A 16,952-nucleotide genomic window follows, 5' to 3' on the forward strand; every position below is an offset into this window, starting at 1 on the left:
GTTCAGTAGGGATTTTTTTCAACTTTCTTTTGTGCCTGATAGTACAGTGAATATTTAATTTTTGCATAAAAAGTCTTTCTTTTTTATGTTATGATTTGCAAACATCTAGTCTGGGATTGTCATTTCTTTTTAATCCTTGTGTTATTTAAAGTTTCACTAATTCTGTGTAATTTCATTGTAAATTATCGAGAATGTTTTTATTGTTTAAATTTAACCTGTCCTTCAGCTGGTTACCTGTCATTTGCTTTATTTATCTGCGTGTCATTATACAAAAAACAAACAAACAAACAACAAACAAACAACAACAACAACAACAAAAACCAACTGGAAAGCTCCGTTGTTAATAAAGGTCTGAAGTTTTTTTTTTTCCTCCACCGCTTAGGATTCTGGGATAGCAATGGCTGCTCCCTTGTCTGTAAACATACGCGTTGTGTTTACGAAAGCTGCGGTGTGAACATTTTACGTATTAGCAGGAGTTCTGGATTTAATCACCAGCGTTATTTAATCTCTTATAAATGGATTCCAACTGTTTTAACTCAATGTGAGAGTTTCTAGATTTGAGCTCCGGAGAGAAACGCGGCGGTGTTGTGCCGCTCGGCCCCGACAGGACCGATAGCTCACTGGCTAGCCGAGCCTAGCTGCTCTGACTGAGGTAAGTTTTATATGACCTCCCTGGTATCACAGAGCGATTATAACTTTATAAATTGACGAATATGTCTCAGTTTAAACGCTAATTTAGTTTAAGGAACTTGCTTCACATTTTCAGTTATTAAATACAGCAGCACGAGCCACAGCAGACGATTAATAAATCACTAAAGCAAAAACGCTAAATAACGTCAGACAGAAAATACTGACTCGGTAGAGGTAAGACGGTAATTTAACAGTGTATTAACCGTGTTAGCTGTATGTATTCATTCATGAGTTATTAAACGGATAACAGGACCTTCCACCCATGAAATGAAAGCATTTTTCATGATCAATGTTGTGGAAGCAGGCAACTAAAGCCAGAACCGTGTAATTACGAAATGGTTTTGTTGCACTTTGTGGTTTGGATGCAGGATGTTGGATTCTTGGATTTACAGATGACAATGTTGTTTATTTATCTTTATAAAAAAACAAAAAAAAACAACTACCAACTACCAAAAGAAGGTAAAGGTAAATTGTTGCTGAGGGATTTGAAACCCTGGAGGGATTTACAGAGTTAATCTTTCCTCAAAGAACAAATGATTTTCACATGTTGACATGCTGCAAATGAAAAACACATTCAAACGTAGTGAATTTGAAAAAAGTAACCCCTTTGTTTATTTCAAAAACATTTGTAAAAGCTGAAAAATAATATATTATCATGTATCCCAAAGCTATCTATCGTCCAAGAACTGCCTGTGTATGGATTTATGCTATGCTTTGTTTTACACAATTATTATTTAGAAATGAAAGTAGTCCATTGAATAAAATACTCAGATTTCTGGGGTTCTACCCTCTAACGTGCAGATTTGGTGGCTGTCATCGGTGATTCTGCAACAAACTGGTGATTATTTGTTGGTGGGACAAGTCAACAGATATTAGGAAGCGTCAGGGTGACAAATGTAGTAGTTGCAGTGCTGCCTCAGTGATTTTGTGGTTAGATTAGACACAGAGCTTGAGCAGTTACACTTGCTGTTGTTGTTTTAAGTTTTCTAGTGACATCAGATATAACTATATGTGTGTTCCTCCACAGATAATGGATGACGATGACTCCATGCACAGGCTGGAAGGGACTGATCCATCTGCTCAAGTTGGTGGACTGATAGTAAAGAAGAAGAGTGCTGCAGCAGAGCCTCATGTTTTTCGGGCACCTACTCCTCGGACCTCTCTGCTGGGCTTGGATGTGCTTGCAGCACAGAAGAGGAAAGAGCGTGAGAGTAAGGAGCTGGCAGATGGAGATGAGGGGACAAGAAAGAAATCAAAGGTTTCCTCCTATAAGGACTGGGAGGAAGGTAAAAGTGATTCTGGCTCCGATGATGAAGATGATGAAAATAGCAAACAAGATAAGAAGGAAAGGTAAGTGTTTGTGCTTCACTCAGAATATTATTTTACTGAAAAAGTAGATTATAGATAAATGGAACACATGTATGTAGCCTAAAGACTAAAATGTATTAAATGGATTAAAATTACCATTAATAAATTCACAAGAAGAGTTGATTTTGAGATTTGGCTTGGAAAAGCATTTTAGCTGTGAGTTTACATGAAATCTTCAAACAATCTTTGATAAACTGTTTCATATCAATTATCTGCATTTTTTCTTTTACCATCTTACAGCAGGAAGTATCGTTTGACTGGCTCTGAGACACCTTCCAGCCCCGGAGGGGTCAGTGAAGAGTTCCGCCGTCGACACCAGCAGAGAGAGAAAGACAGACGAGAACATGGAGTCTACGCTTCATCTAAGGAAGACAAGAACAGGGAAAGAGAGAAAGACAGAAGCAGAGACAAAGGGAGAGAACGACGGGGTGAAAGAGGTGATTCTGGAGAGAGCTGAGCCTGTTTTAGCAGTGTAGTGGCAGTGGCATGTTCTACATTTATGGTCCAGTGTGAGTGATGAAGTATTAACTCGTAGGAGGTTTTCAGAAATGTTAGAAGTAGCTTGACATCGTGCTGACAGCGAAATTATTCAGTGTGAAGGGAATAGTTATTAGATTCTTTGATTAAAAAGAGTTCGCAGTTTTCACTTTTTGCGTTGTTGAGCGTAAGTGTCCTTCGTTTTTGTCAGATGAGCGAGAGAGCAGCCACAGTCGTAGTGGCGGCAGCAGCAGCCGTTCACACCGCAGTGAACGGAGTGAGCGCTCTCTGAGAGATGGCTGGTCAGATCGCATCAGTCGGGGGAGTAAGAGAGATGAACCCCCCACTCCACAGCAGCACCCTAGAGGTACTGATCAATTCTTTTTGTATGTTTAAATCTCTTACTTTAATCGTTCTGACTAAGCCAGCTTATTTCTGCATAGATTCATTCACGCCTTCCCGCTCCAACTGGGATGAGGATGACAGTGGTTATTCCAGTTCGCGGAATTCCCATTGGGAGTCTCCATCTCCTGCACCGTCTTCAAGAGAATCGGACCGCTCCGAGCGTAGCCATCTGACCGGCCGAGAGAGTGAGAGGAGGGACAGGTAAACAACACTCACTTTGTATTAGAACATATCTGTATGAAGTATAAAACTTCATGTTTTAGATTTGATTTATATTTTAAAATGATGGCAAATCTACGTTTGAATGAATCGTTTGCATCAGTAGACAAAAAAATAGAAATAACCTGGCACACCGCTACTATTTACAGTTGCTTACATACTTCAGCTGCATTTGTCAGTCAACTCTTGTTTTTTCACATTTAATGAATGTCATAGTTTTTTTTACACTAATTTGTCTCTGCTGTGAGTTTAGGTCAGTCAGAGGCCGTTTCCCCGCCGACACACCCCTGCCCACCCCATCCTACAAGTACAACGAGTGGGCCAACGACAGGAAGCATTTGGGCTCTACTCCTCGTTTATCACAAGGGAAAGGTAACATTAAAGTTCTCCTCCAGGTGTCTTGTTAGATATTTAAATATTCAAAAGAGGAAAAAAATTGTTTAATTTTGTTGTAAGGAGTGTAATTGTTTTCTTCAGGTAAAAAAGACGGCGAGGGAGGAATTATGTTCGAAAATGAAGATGAGAAAGAACAGTGGGAAGAAGACCAGAAGGTAAGTGGCATAGCTAAACAGTTCTCACTTATAAAGCTATATTTTATGTATTTGCTGATGATTCATTAGTACATTGCTATTTGTCTCACTTTTTGTAGCAAGCGGACAGAGACTGGTACATGATGGATGAAGGCTATGATGAGTTTCACAACCCTTTCACGTCCACATCTGATGATTATGTAAAGAAGAGAGAGCAAATTCTTCAAAAGCAGACCCAGAAACGTATATCAGCCCAGAGACGTCAGATTAATGAGGTAACGGGGTACATTACTGTATCTGTGTATTTGTCTTGTTCTTACATCCGTCTGAGTTGGTCCATCTTCTTCACGGGTTGTGCTCCTTCTGTTAGGATAATGAACGGTGGGAGACCAACCGCATGCTGACCAGCGGTGTGGTGCAGAGGTTGGAGGTAGACGAAGACTTTGAGGAGGACAACGCTGCGAAGGTTCACCTGCTGGTTCACAACCTGGTGCCTCCCTTCCTGGATGGGAGAATAGTGTTCACCAAACAGGTAACAGAACCCTGAAACAGTTCATGTTTAAAGACGTTGTGACTTAGTTAAAAGAATAATGCAAATCCAGTTACATAGGAGGAAGTGCATGAGCCGCTAAACACCAGATGTGCGTAGAATACATTTCTAAATCAAATGTTGTGGTGCTGCAGTGATAGTCAAGTCTGCAAGTGGTTTTCTACACACTTAAGAAAACAGCTTTATGTGGTACAGATTCCTAATTAAATCACACCATCATCATTTCAACATCTTTTTAAAGTCAAATTCAATAATGACATGAGTGCTAATCCTTTGAAATATTATAAATCATATCTAAATGGCATAGTCAGTTCAAATAATGCCAGTTTCATATTTTTTCCACAGTCGCTCAGCCCTAGTTGGATGTCATATAGATGTTTTGATCTAAATGGTTGGTTTTTTTTTTTTGTCCCGCTGCTGCAGCCAGAGCCTGTTATCCCTGTGAAAGATGCCACCTCTGACATGGCCATCATCTCCCGTAAAGGCAGCCAGCTTGTTCGCAAACATCGTGAGCAGAAAGAACGCAAAAAGGTACTGGAAGACTGGATGATGAACTAAACCACAAATAATCATGGCTACAACGATGCCGTCTGAGAAGTTGTTCTGTAACAGGCTGGTATTTCCCATCACAACCGCTAGTTGGATGTCGTTTGAAGCATCTCAACCCTGCACGTTACGTTTTTGACACTGATTTATGGGTGTTACTCCCTATACAAATTGTAAGAATGACAATCTGGCGCGCGCACACACACGCACACACACACACACACACACACACACACACACACACACACACACACACACCTACATACTTACATCTTACACTGATTTTCCAGCTGCATAAAAGTGGGAAATCAGCCAGGATTTGAATTTCTGTCTTGGTGTCTTTTTTTTCTTTTTTTTTTTTTTTCCCTGACACGTTTTCTTCCAGCTTTTATGTGAACAAATGATGCTGCCTTCTGAGAGGCTTGATCAAGTTCCTTTGGACAGAATTATTCTTTCTGATTAAAGTTCACTAACAAAAAGGAATAGCGCTCTGTAATAGGAGCTATTAAAGAATTAATAGCCAATAGATGGTTTGAATGTCAGTTTTCCTTTTAAATTTATTTTATATCTCAGGGTGTTATATGGTTTCTGTGCTCTTAATACAATTATTAATAACCAATTTTTGTTGATTTTAAAACAAGAAAATCTTAGATGAATCTCTATGGAGGTTAAAATACTGAAACCAAAGCAGATGATTTCAGATAATCTGCTGTTGAGAAATGTTAATGGAGTCCGTTGGTTCACACCTATCAGGCCGATATTGCCATTCCTGTCCAGCTTCACCCCTTCAATGACCAATTTATTCATAATCACCTCACCTGGTCAGCTGATGACATTTCAGCAGCAAACCACCATCAGCGAGGTGAAACGGCTCGACACGCTCTGTTATCTTTGCTGCACGTTGAACATGCATGAAATTGCAATCTGCGCTTGCTGTTAAAGAGCAAAGATTTAATCTTCACAATCATATGAATAATTTATGTTTCAGGCACAACACAAACACTGGGAGTTGGCAGGCACCAAGTTGGGGGATATCATGGGTATCAAGAAGGTGGAAGAGGAAGATGTGTCTGGAGGCAAAGTGGTGGGAGAGGACGGAAAAGTAGACTACAGGTGAGCAGTCCATCTACTGCAACTTAATGATGTTTCACATTTGTTATATTTGAGCTGCAGTAGGACTTTGTCTGACTGGTCATTTATTTCTCTCTCTGCCTTATAGAGCAGAGCAGAAATTTGCAGACCACATGAAAGAGAAGTCTGAAGCCAGCAGTGAGTTTGCTAAGAAGAAGAGCATCCTGGAGCAGAGACAGTACCTGCCCATCTTTGCTGTCAGACAGCAACTTCTGAACATCATAAGGTACTGATGGACCTCATGCATGTGCTTGAATTGTTTTATTTCATAATTAACAACCCAGATGTGTTATATATCTCATGAAAACTAAGATCAGTCAGCATTTGACTGAATTATGAAGTTCTTCTGATGTCCATCCTGCAGGGACAACAGCATAGTAATTGTTGTTGGGGAGACGGGCAGCGGGAAAACCACTCAGCTGACTCAGTACCTGCATGAGGATGGTTACACCAGCTACGGTATGGTGGGTTGTACCCAGCCCAGAAGAGTGGCGGCCATGAGTGTGGCCAAGAGAGTTAGTGAGGAGATTGGCACCAACCTGGGAGAGGAGGTGAGACGGCTTGGTCAAGGTCAAGCTAACTGCATCCGGGAGAAATTGTTCCCACCAGCACTTTTTGTTTGCATCCAGTTTTATTTCATTATTTTTAAACATTATGACCGTATAATGCGGATGGAAAGATAAAATTAGAGAAGTTGTTGAGAAAAATGCTTTGGCACTATGATACATCATTGAATAACTTGCCTTTGGCTTTACTTTACAAATATAGCAAAAACAAATATGGCTGAACTGTGCAGTGATACACAGAGAGAGCTCATCTCTGCGATGAAAATAAGATCTAAGCAGTGTAACACCACCATCTGGTGGACAAAAGAAGAACAGCATGTGTTACTTGCCTGGAGTTTCAGCAGGGACAGAAATGAGTTCTAATTTTTAAGGTGATTACTGGTGATGATAAAAGACAACATAAAACAGTTATGATGATGATGCATCATGCAGGTGGGCTACGCAATTCGGTTTGAGGACTGCACATCGGAGAAAACGTTGATCAAGTACATGACAGATGGTATCCTGCTCAGAGAGTCACTGAGGGAGTCTGACCTGGACCATTACAGTGCCGTTATCATGGATGAAGCTCACGAACGCTCCTTGAATACTGATGTGCTGTTTGGTCTGCTACGTGAGGTCAGTTCACACTGGCTAACATGGAATAAGGAAGCTGCTGCATGTGTTCACAATAAACACGTGTTGTTGTTTTTTTAACTTCTGTCTCGTGCTGCCTACCAGGTTGTATCCCGACGCACTGATTTGAAACTCATCGTTACTTCCGCAACGATGGACTCTGACAAATTTGCGGCATTTTTCGGCAACGTACCTATATTCCACATTCCGGGAAGAACATTTCCAGTAGACATCTTGTTTAGCAAGGTATGTATCTGTTGTCATTATGTTTTGTCCATTTTTCTCTTATTTGATAAAACACTCACAGAAGTATCACTACCACTAGAGCCCTAAAGAAGTAGGCCTGCCATCACTTCACATCTGGCCATTCCACCACCAGTCCATTGGACTTAGAACACTTTCCAAAAGGAAAAATATTCCTCAGTTAATTAAATATTAGTAGATTGTTGTAGTTTTGTTTTGTGAATTATACATAGGCCATATGCATTGACAATTTTTTTTTTCCCTGTGGTCTCAGGATATTAAAAAGTGATTTTGGCTGATTGTTTTTTGGGAAATATGTGTGTTTATGATCTTTTGTGTTCTGTGTAGACTCCTCAGGAGGACTACGTTGAGGCAGCAGTCAAACAAGCTCTTCAGATCCACCTCAGCGGGTTGATGGGAGACATCCTCATCTTCATGCCCGGCCAGGAAGATATCGAGGTGAGAGATGTGGCGAGTTGTACTACTTCAAACCAACCTCAGATATGACTTGAATTATGCAATAGTGGCAAAATAAGTGAGGGCTAACTCACCAAGTGATAGAAATAACAGCAAAACAAGGCCATGCAGATGAATACAAAGACGAGGTGAATGAAAAGAAATAAAAGGGGGGGGGTATGACACAGCATACAGTCAAACTTCCAGATGGGCAACACCTGCACAACATAAAACTGTGTGATAGTTGTGTAGGTGGTCAGATCTGCATTGAAAGGAAATTTGATCAAGGATGGTGCTGCTAACTGGTAAAGGTCTTAACCCTTGGCATTTCTGTGAAGCTCCAACTTTCATGCACAACCTGCTCTTGTAAAGGTGACATTGTTGGTATTAATAATCAATAACCTTCCTGCTGCGTTGATTATATAAATGTATAATTTATCTTTGTCCTTGCAGGTGACGTCCGACCAGATTGTGGAGCGTTTGGAGGACCTGGAGAACGCTCCTCCTCTAGCTGTGCTGCCCATTTACTCCCAGCTGCCCTCTGATCTCCAGGCCAAGATCTTCCAGAAGGTTTCTGTTCATCACTTTCTAATGATTGGCTATTATTTTACATGTATTTCTACTAAAGTATTTAGTATTTATTTTCCATCCATCTATCTGTCCATCCATCCATCCATCCATTTTCTACCACTTATCCTGTTAAGGGTAGTATTTATTTTATTAATGAACATTAGTGAGAGAACAAGGCTGACTGTCTTTCTTCTGCACTCTGCCAGGCTCCTGATGGTGTGAGGAAATGCATTGTTGCTACAAACATTGCTGAGACCTCCCTCACTGTGGATGGAATCATGTTTGTTGTTGATGCAGGATACTGCAAACTTAAGGTACTCCAATGTTTCACTCTTAAATCTTTCTATGCTAGAAATTTTTGTTTTTAGGATTTATTCAACACTGACACCATTTTTGTTTTACTCATATGTGAACAGGTGTTCAATCCTCGGATCGGAATGGATGCTCTACAAGTTTATCCCATCAGCCAGGCTAATGCAAACCAGCGTGCAGGCAGAGCTGGACGCACAGGGCCAGGCCAGTGCTACAGGTAATGTCTGCTTTCATGCATGCAGGGTTGTTTTTACACATTCCTTTAAGGTAGACCCTGACTTTGGCTGTACCATATCTTCTAAAAATGAGGATATCCTTTTCTTGCACATTCTCCAAAAACCTGGAAAACACAAATTACCTTCTCCCCCTGGTCTCTCTTGCATGTTTTCACCTTCAGAAAGAAGGAAATGAAAATGACGCTATATTTGAGCATAACAGTTTTCTGTCCAAAATGTGAGGTTAAATGATTAATATTTGAACAACTAAAGAATAATGAATTCAAACAAATCTTGTCTTACCTGGTCTTTCTCTGCCCAGGCTCTACACTCAGAGTGCCTATAAGAACGAGATGCTGACCACCACCATCCCTGAGATTCAGAGGACCAACCTGGCCAATGTGGTCCTGCTGTTGAAGTCTCTGGGTGTTCAGGATTTACTCCTGTTCCATTTCATGGATCCGCCCCCTGAAGACAACATGCTCAACTCCATGTACCAGCTCTGGATCCTGGGAGCTCTGGATAACACCGGTGAGTATGATGTTATAATTATCAGAATGGAGACATTTTTTCTGATTATTGATATTCCTGGTAAAATTCTGGTTGATCCACCTTTTCAAGTTGTGTGTGTGTGTGTGTGTGTGTGTGTGTGTGTGTGTGTGTGTGTGTGTGTGTGTGTGTGTGTGTATATGTGTATGTATATATGTATACGTATATATATGTATATATGTATATATACATGTGTATGTATGTATATATAAGTATGTATATACACATATATGTATATATACATATGTGTGTGTATGTATATGTATATATACACACACATATGTATGTATCTCTATATATGTATATATAATGTATGTATATGTTTATATATGCACACACACATATTTATATGTGTGTGTGCATATATCAAATTTTTCACACTTGTGTCCTAGCAAGACTTGTAAGGGGCCAAATGCCATAAATCCTCCTCTGATGAGATGAAGATGAATGTGTGACAGAGAGTTTTGTGTGTTTGAGGCTTTCGTTATTTCTCCCTCAGTGCTGTTTCCAGCTGCTACGTGGTGCTGCCGACACCACAAACACAAGCAGAGTAGCTTTTATTCAGGATGATGCTGCAGTCACTGCAAACAGGCCGGGCTGAGGTAGTTGTGGGTTTAGCCAGTGGAGTAATTGCCTAGTAACTGATCCTGTGTTTGATTTGACTGGTCGGGCCTCATTTCTGTCTCATCCGTAGCCAGATTCCAAAGGATTTGGGGATTTGGGGATAAGGGGGGACTTTTGATGATTCCTGTATGGTGTGTTAACAGCAGATTATCTCTGATTAAGGCTTACCTGCCCCAAACTGGCTGCTCTGCTGCTCTGCTTTTCCTCCCCATAAGCTTCTTAGACTGTCACCTAATCATTTAAATCAGAACTGGCAAAGTTTCTGATCTAGCTCTTCTTTTTTTGTGCTACAAGTATTCTTAACTGTCAGCAGTTCATCCTCCTCTTTTCCAGTGACAGACAAATAAGTTGTTAAATTATCCTGGTTTCCTCTCCATGCAGCAGGCTTTTGATGGAGAAGAGCTGCACCCTCTCACAAATGTCTTGTTATTTCACGTCACAGTATAACCTCATCGTTGTGCTCTCTTTTCTACACACAGGTGCTTTAACACCAACAGGGCGTATGATGGTGGAGTTTCCCCTTGACCCAGCCCTCTCCAAAATGTTGATTGTGTCCTGTGATATGGGCTGCAGTGCAGACATCCTCATCATCGTGTCCATGCTGTCTGTGCCAGCCATCTTTTACAGACCTAAGGTACCAGTAACACTGTTACTACATTCAAATGTAGGTGGTAGCTGTAGCTGGTATTGACCCTGGATGTGTCACGGAATGTTAAAAATGATAAAGCTAGGAAGTCTTGAAATTAATAGAAACTGTATATGTTTATGTGGTTAGTTATTTATGTGGTAGTCAGTTAATACTGACATAAACAAATCTGTAGCTTGCTTCCTTGGTTTGTCACGTCACTGTTAATGTTTAGTTTCTACTCCTCATCTTATTTCACTGTAAAGTTTATTTTGTGGATGTTTTTTTAATGTTTTTTTACCGTTCATCTGTATTGTATGAAACTAAATAACTTCTCATTAATTTCAGTCAGATATACTTACTTGCATGGTAGAGTAATTGCGTTTTTACACAAATACAAGTGTTTGCAATAATGGTTTGCGTAGGCCTATAGTCCATTTTTCATATTATCTTTTTGTTGCTTTTCGTTGACACGTAAAGCCTCCTTGGGTTTCTTTGTTGGTGCTGTATAAATTAATAAAAGAACACAATTTATTATCTTGGTTATATTTCGTTTTTAATTGTAGTATGCGAACAAACAAACTCTCTATGTCCCTGCAGGGGCGGGAAGAGGAGAGCGACCAAGTTAGGGAGAAATTCTCTGTGCCGGAGAGTGACCACTTGACATACCTCAACGTCTACATGCAGTGGAAGAACAACAATTACTCCAGCATCTGGTGCAATGAGCACTTCATCCACACCAAGGCCATGCGTAAGGTTAGACTCCCGCTCATTTATCAACACACACTGGCCACTAAAAATCCTGAATAGTTCCCCATAAAAATGTCTCAACGGTTGTAGCAATTTGAGGTGGCGGATTCAGAGAGTGGTAATGTGTGAATGTTATGCTTGCTAATTTTATTCGCACTTATTTCATTAGAACAAAGTTATATTCCCACAAATGGGGTGAGTTCTACTTCTGAAATTCTGCATTATAACTCTAGAGCAGAAATGTATTCTGTCCATGGGTTTTGCGTCAGGTAGTGCTCGTCTACTGCTTGGCTCCACTTTAATACATCCTGTCGTGGTTCAGGTGCGTGAGGTTCGCTCCCAGTTAAAGGACATCATGGTGCAGCAGAGGATGAACTTGATTTCCTGTGGCTCCGACTGGGACATCATCAGGAAGTGCATCTGTGCTGCCTACTTCCACCAGGCTGCCAAGCTCAAGGTATTTCTGCTCTTTTTCCTCAGTTAACCATATGTGTAGTGACAGCTGCCTGTGGCAGATTTACAGCGGCGTAATTACATAGTTGTGGGAATATCTCAGCAGTCCTCAGTTTAATACTGAGGACTAAATTTGGAATCCTGACAAGATAAGATACATTTGCTGTAGCTGAAAGCCATGTGGACACTAAATTACTCACACAAATTGCACACACATATTTAGACACACTTGGATTTGTGTGGGAAAACTTCTCCAGTTATTTAAATATCTTATTGATGATATGTGTTTGCTCCCAGGGCATTGGTGAATACGTGAATGTGAGGACAGGCATGCCATGCCACCTCCATCCCACCAGCTCCTTGTTTGGTATGGGCTACACCCCCGACTACATCATCTACCATGAGCTTGTCATGACCACCAAGGTAAAACTTTAGTCAGATACAGAACTTAGCAGGCATAAACAGAGTCAATATGTTGTAGATTTCAAACGTGTTTTTTTGTCTTGTAGGAGTACATGCAGTGTGTGACTGCAGTGGACGGAGAGTGGCTGGCAGAACTTGGACCCATGTTTTATAGCATCAAACATGCGGGGAAAAGCCGACAGGTCAGAAAAGCGAAAGCTAGTATTTGTTTGATACATTTAAATAACAAAAGGCTTTAAGTTATAGTCTGTAAGTGGTAGCCAAATCATCCATCTTGAGGCTTCAAAACTCCTGTGTGATGTCACTCCTGCTTCAGCCACTAGTAACACACAGTCTATGATCCTGACACCCTTCTGCTTCTCGTCCAGGAAAACCGTCGCCGGGCCAAGGAAGAGATCAGCAACATGGAGGAGGAGATGGCACTGGCTGAGGAGCAGCTACGAGCTCGTCGGGATGAGCAGGAGAGGAAGAGCAGCACCGCCAGTGTTAAGTGAGTCAGTGACCATCATACACCAGCTTCCTCCAACAATTGTTCCCCGTGGCCTTATTTCCCATACATGGTCAAGATAGAAAGGTTTAATTTACCTACTATGCTGCCAATCCATATCTCCATCCCTCCCTCTTTCTCCCTCTCCTCTTTTCCCACTCTCGCTCTTCATGATGAGCTTTTCTCACCTCTGGTCCCTCCAGACGAGACAAAAAGAAATAATATTGACTCCTGGCTGACCCCCATTACTGCAGCAATTTAAATTGTGCCATAGCAGAGCGGAGAAAGGAGGGGAACGTTCATTTTCAAATTAGACCAAAAAATTAATTTCACACCCATTCACAAGCTTTACAGAGAGAAATAACGTTATAAAGATGGATTTAAAAAAGAACTTTTATTGTTAATTAACAAGCTGGTTTATCTAAGTTTGTGTGACCACGTCATTGAGAATCTGTTGAAAATAATCACTTTCAAGGAATGGGATTAAGAATTAGGTTTAAGCAGGAGAAGTTATGTGATAATGAACGGCGTCCGCTCTCCTGGGCTCTCAGCTGTCTTTTTCCTCCAGCAGGATTCACCAGCATCTCTTCTCCTCTTCTGAGTTCAGTGTGACCAGCAGCAAATCATTTCCGGCTGCCCAGCACAGATCAGTGGAGTGAATCAGCCATTTGTTCTGTTTGTAGATGTAAAATGGTAAAAGTGAGCCTTTTTGGAACTACATGATAGATAGAGCTAGCTTGACGTACAGAAGCGCCCTTGAGAGAACACTAGAGAATTTGTGTTTCTTTGTCAAATAGTAAAACAGTGTCCAGCAGTACTTAGACCCAAGTGAGTGTCGGTGCATGGCTCAACGAAATATTTTCCAAAAACATGATGAAATGAGACACAGACACCTGATCTATTTGATGAATTTTGACTGAGGAATGCTAACACTTCCCATCCAACACTATTCATTGTGCTAAGCTAACCAGCAACAAAACGGTCTCTGTGGGTGCCCCACTGCACGCACATAGGGGAGAAGGGCTTCTATCTTCTTGCTGGGCTTTAGAGAGGATGGGCAAAAACAGTTAGTCCTTAAAAGATGCTGTGCTCCTTTTATGTGCTCAGATTTTTTTTTTTTTTTTTTAAGAAAATTTCTACCATTTCAAGCAGTCACGTACTTCTTGTAATGTCTTTATGGGTCGAATGTCCCAAGTAGTTTATCAATGCTGTGCAACTGTTGTCGAATTTCCATCATTGTTGCGTGATAATGTACGCTGGAGAGTTCATTATGATGATACAAATGCAATCTTGTTCCTCTGCACCACTCAAGAGTGTGTGTGTGTGTGTGTGTGTGTGTGTGTGTGTTAATTGTACGCTCACACGAGTCGAAATTCGTTCAGACGGACCGGCCAACAACACTGATGTTGAATTTGATGCGTCTTTGAGTGTCTTCAGAAGCACTGTATAATAAGCAGATGGTATTTTATTTGTTATGCATTGTCTTCCACTTGTTAGGAAAAAATTCTCAAATTATACGGAAACATTTGATTGGTAGTAGAGATGGACTCATGTCTTCCGACAACTAAAAATCAGCTTGTACATATTTTGTTTATAAACTGCATTTGCATGCAATGATGTCATAAAGGGGTCTGAAATTTATGTATTGAGGGAAGCACAACAATTAAACCTGAGGTGAACTGGGAGACGGAGCTCTCTCCCACAGTGACAGAAGGGGGTTATGGCCCGATGGTTGTAATTGCTGCAGGTGTGTGTGTGTGTGTGTGTGTGTGTGCGTGTGTGCGCGTGCGTGTGCGTGCGTGTGTGTGTGTGTGTGTGTGTGTGCGTGTGTGTGAGAAAAAGAGAGATGAGGGGAGTGTGGGCTGTGTCAGAGTGTCATGCTTGGTGTAATTAAAGATGATGGATTGTGCTGTCAGAGGCTTCAGGCTCTCCGTCCCAACTCTCTTCACAGACACCAGCTTACCTTTCTACTCTTGTCCCAGTCCAGCTGCCTTCATGGTCACATTTAGCTGCTTGGGTCAACCTTCCCATCATCCTCTGGCTGTTTTTAAACCACAGCTGAAGAGTCGAATTTAAAAATAGGATTACGCAGCACATTAATTCTGCTCCTCCTCTGATTCATCTGTTTAGAGCTGTAAAAATCTGCACACCAGGCAGAAGGGAAGAGGCCCCCATGACGCCCAGACGCACCCCAGCACGCTTTGGACTGTGAAACACCTCATCGGAGCCCACCGGCTGTTTTAGCTTCTCTGAACTCACTGTCATCCAGACCTCAATCACACAAGCAAGAAAGAAGAAAAAACCCCCCTCTGCAACACAGCTGCCATTTGTCCCTCCCAGCAGGGCTGGAATCATCTGCAGTTCATGTACAAACCACTAGAGAGAGAACTTGTATAAGGCACAAGACTCCAGCCTGCCATTTTCATCAGCTGTTTCACTGATACATTTTGAGGAAGAATAGAGGACGGCTGTGTTGTTTCTGTATATTCAATACTAATTGTTATTGAATGTAGGCATCGCTGGAGCATTTGTTTTTTTGTTTTTTTACAGATGCCCCTGTAATTCTGCCTGCGCTACAGTCATCTAATGTTCTCCATCCTGAGGGTATTATCACAGGATCTGATAGCAAATAGTGATTTAATTTCAATGTTACTTGTCTTTGTGTCCTTTGCAGTTACTAGGTTTTGTATTGTCGTAGCTTGTGCAGCATGTTGGCAACCACAAAGTGCTCCTCCAACGATGGGAGCTCGAGTGAACTTGTACTTCTAGCCAGGTGTCCTCAGACTGTGTAGAGTTGCATTGTAAAAGCTGATGAGACACACAAAGCTCTCATGTAAGGTCAGGAAGTGTACCCCCTTCTCCTGTCTGCTACCTTGGATTCTACTATGTAACGTGCAACAGCTTTGCTTCATAATCGATAGCACCACGTTGAATAAAACACATCAAAACTTTTATTCTCATGATCAAAACCTTGTTTCCTTTGTGAATTTTTTTTCTGAAAAAACTGAATAAATGTTTACTCATGTGGTTTTAAATGGGTAAATAATGTGCTTCTTTGATTACTGCTCTTTTCTGCCCCAAGACCAGAATATCACACTGTGTCAGATAAATCGGCCAGTCTCAAAACAAAACTAGTCACAGTGGTTGGATGGCTATTAGTTTTGTCCTCTCACAATCGTTTGTAAAATGCAAAATATAAATGTTTTTAATGCAGGGGACATCATGAGATTGTTGTGTTGCAAAATGTCATTTAGAAGTTTTCAGTTGGTGATGCGAGTGTGTGAAGTTTAACGAGTGAAAATGCATCTGTGGTGACCACTACATGTGGCTCAGCTCTCTTGAGTTAATGATCTTGTTTATGTATCTTTTCCTGTTCAAGCAAAACTGTTTTTTACTGCCCATCACGCAGAAAATCATCTCCTAACTTCTCTACAAATATTACAGGATAAGTGACAGTGCAGGACCGTGATGACAAACAGTCACACGGTGATTCAGATTATAAACAAATCTTGCAGCTTCCTCGCCTTTATTTCCATGAAACCTCAAACTAGTAAAACTATCCACTGGGGAACGACTTCAAATTTGGACAGCAACTCTCAATAATTTCCACTGTTGATTAATATTCTGATTATTTTTTTTAAACAAGTGCTAATTTGATTTTAAGTGTTCCACGTAATGGAAAAAATGATAGTTTTCTGAGGCAAAAGGCCATTTTGTTGAAAATTAAAAATTTACAACGGAGCAAAAGAAATGCTGCAAACCTTTCCAATCAAAGTTAAACTTTTTTTTTTAATCGTTATTTCTGCTTGAATTAGAGCCATTTGACAAATAACCAAAACAGCTGGTTGATATTAGGTTCAAATATATTCTATATTCTTCTTTGTGTCCACAACCCAGAAATAGTAACTTGACTATTATAAGACAACAACTTGTCAATGGAACATGAAAATATTTGGTACTTTTAATGAAATGACAATAAACAAAAAAATTATGACGGCTGGGGTTGTAAGGGACTTGATGTTATCCTAAGATGTCCAAACAATATAATGGACATCACACAGCGACTTGAGGTCATTGAGGTCCAGGGCCTCGGCGGATAAAAAGCAAACCCCAAACAAACATGGCAACAGCTCGCAAGCTACGGAACT

At 40.9% G+C, this 16,952-nt stretch overlaps 1 protein-coding gene across 1 annotated transcript; it reads left to right on the forward strand.

Annotated features, from left to right (window-relative positions):
* The first annotated feature begins 359 nt into the window (after nt 1–359).
* Nucleotides 360–15,836, forward strand: dhx38 (DEAH (Asp-Glu-Ala-His) box polypeptide 38). The gene is made up of 27 exons (XM_086183507.1): nt 360–652; nt 1,718–2,040; nt 2,299–2,495; nt 2,747–2,902; nt 2,979–3,141; nt 3,413–3,531; nt 3,637–3,710; nt 3,809–3,964; nt 4,060–4,221; nt 4,663–4,770; nt 5,774–5,898; nt 6,005–6,142; nt 6,281–6,467; nt 6,915–7,100; nt 7,203–7,343; nt 7,689–7,799; nt 8,250–8,366; nt 8,573–8,680; nt 8,783–8,895; nt 9,216–9,424; nt 10,546–10,700; nt 11,292–11,447; nt 11,764–11,898; nt 12,192–12,317; nt 12,404–12,499; nt 12,686–12,807; nt 14,935–15,836. Exons 2-27 carry the CDS (start codon nt 1,721–1,723, stop codon nt 15,014–15,016), a joined length of 3,762 nt encoding a protein of 1,253 aa, XP_086039633.1. The 5' UTR covers nt 360–652; nt 1,718–1,720; the 3' UTR covers nt 15,017–15,836.
* The last annotated feature ends 1,116 nt before the right edge of the window (nt 15,837–16,952 follow it).

The sequence above is a fragment of the Aulostomus chinensis genome, chromosome 2, assembly GCF_037954235.1.
Source record: "Aulostomus chinensis isolate RoL2024-O1b breed Wild chromosome 2, RoL_Achi_v1.0, whole genome shotgun sequence".
NCBI lineage: Eukaryota > Metazoa > Chordata > Actinopteri > Syngnathiformes > Aulostomidae > Aulostomus > Aulostomus chinensis.

What these genes read in the sequence shown, in the direction of transcription:
- dhx38 (XM_086183507.1), top strand. Translation starts at nt 1,721, where the DNA reads ATGGATGACGATGACTCCATGCACAGGCTGGAAGGGACTGATCCATCT. An exon ending in TCCACAGCAGCACCCTAGAG is followed by an intron (nt 2,903 to 2,978) that starts GTACTGATCAAT and finishes ATTTCTGCATAG; the next exon opens with ATTCATTCACGCCTTCCCGC. An exon ending in TGTTTGGTCTGCTACGTGAG is followed by an intron (nt 7,101 to 7,202) that starts GTCAGTTCACAC and finishes GCTGCCTACCAG; the next exon opens with GTTGTATCCCGACGCACTGA.